The sequence below is a fragment of the Apaloderma vittatum genome, unplaced genomic scaffold, assembly GCF_000703405.1.
Source record: "Apaloderma vittatum isolate BGI_N311 unplaced genomic scaffold, ASM70340v1 scaffold25605, whole genome shotgun sequence".
NCBI classification, from domain to species: Eukaryota; Metazoa; Chordata; class Aves; order Trogoniformes; family Trogonidae; genus Apaloderma; species Apaloderma vittatum.
In genome coordinates, this window is record NW_009716895.1 from 3,334 (window position 1) to 3,861 (window position 528).

Genomic DNA, 528 nt, shown 5'->3' on the forward strand with positions numbered 1-528 from the left:
ACCGCGAGATTCTGCAGCCGCCCATTTAGTGGGCACGGAGAAAAATCAGCTGGGTGGGACGAGGGCAAGGACAAAGGGTTCGCTGTGAGGCTTTTGGCTCCCCAGGGGGAGCACGTGGCACCCCTCGGTTTGTGTGCAGAGCCCGCCCCTCCTCGCCCTGTCGGCAGCAACCCAAGGCCACGTGCCTCCGTGCCCGGCTTCGAAGGTCTTACCAAAAAAAGTACTGGTTACTGCGTCCCCGTCCTCGTGTTTCTGCTGGAGGTCCCTCAGCTGCTGGGATTCCTGGCACACGTAGATGGTGAGTCGGGGCCGCACCATCCTGCGGACAGAGCAGTGAGCGAGCACCGGCCGACCCGCTCAGGGACCCCCTCCTTGTTCCCAACACTCTGCCAGTGCTCGTCCACGCTCGTCTCTCCTCGTCCCGCGTCCTCAGAAGGAAAAGTGTACAAAAAGGGTGTGGGTGTGCTGGAGCGGGTGCAGAGGAGGCCACGGGGATGATGAGAGGGCTGGAGAAGCTCGGCTCTGAGG

At 62.7% G+C, this 528-nt stretch overlaps 1 protein-coding gene across 1 annotated transcript in view; it reads right to left on the reverse strand.

The window, feature by feature from the left end:
• The window catches only part of LOC104274170 (transcription factor CP2), a gene marked incomplete at its 5' end in the record, with an annotated part of 8,450 nt that overhangs the window by 1,981 nt on the left and 5,941 nt on the right, over window positions 1-528 (reverse strand). The window contains one exon of the mRNA XM_009869713.1: window positions 213-319. Within this exon, the coding sequence (XP_009868015.1) occupies window positions 213-319 (107 nt within the window). The remainder of the gene's footprint in view (window positions 1-212; window positions 320-528) is intronic.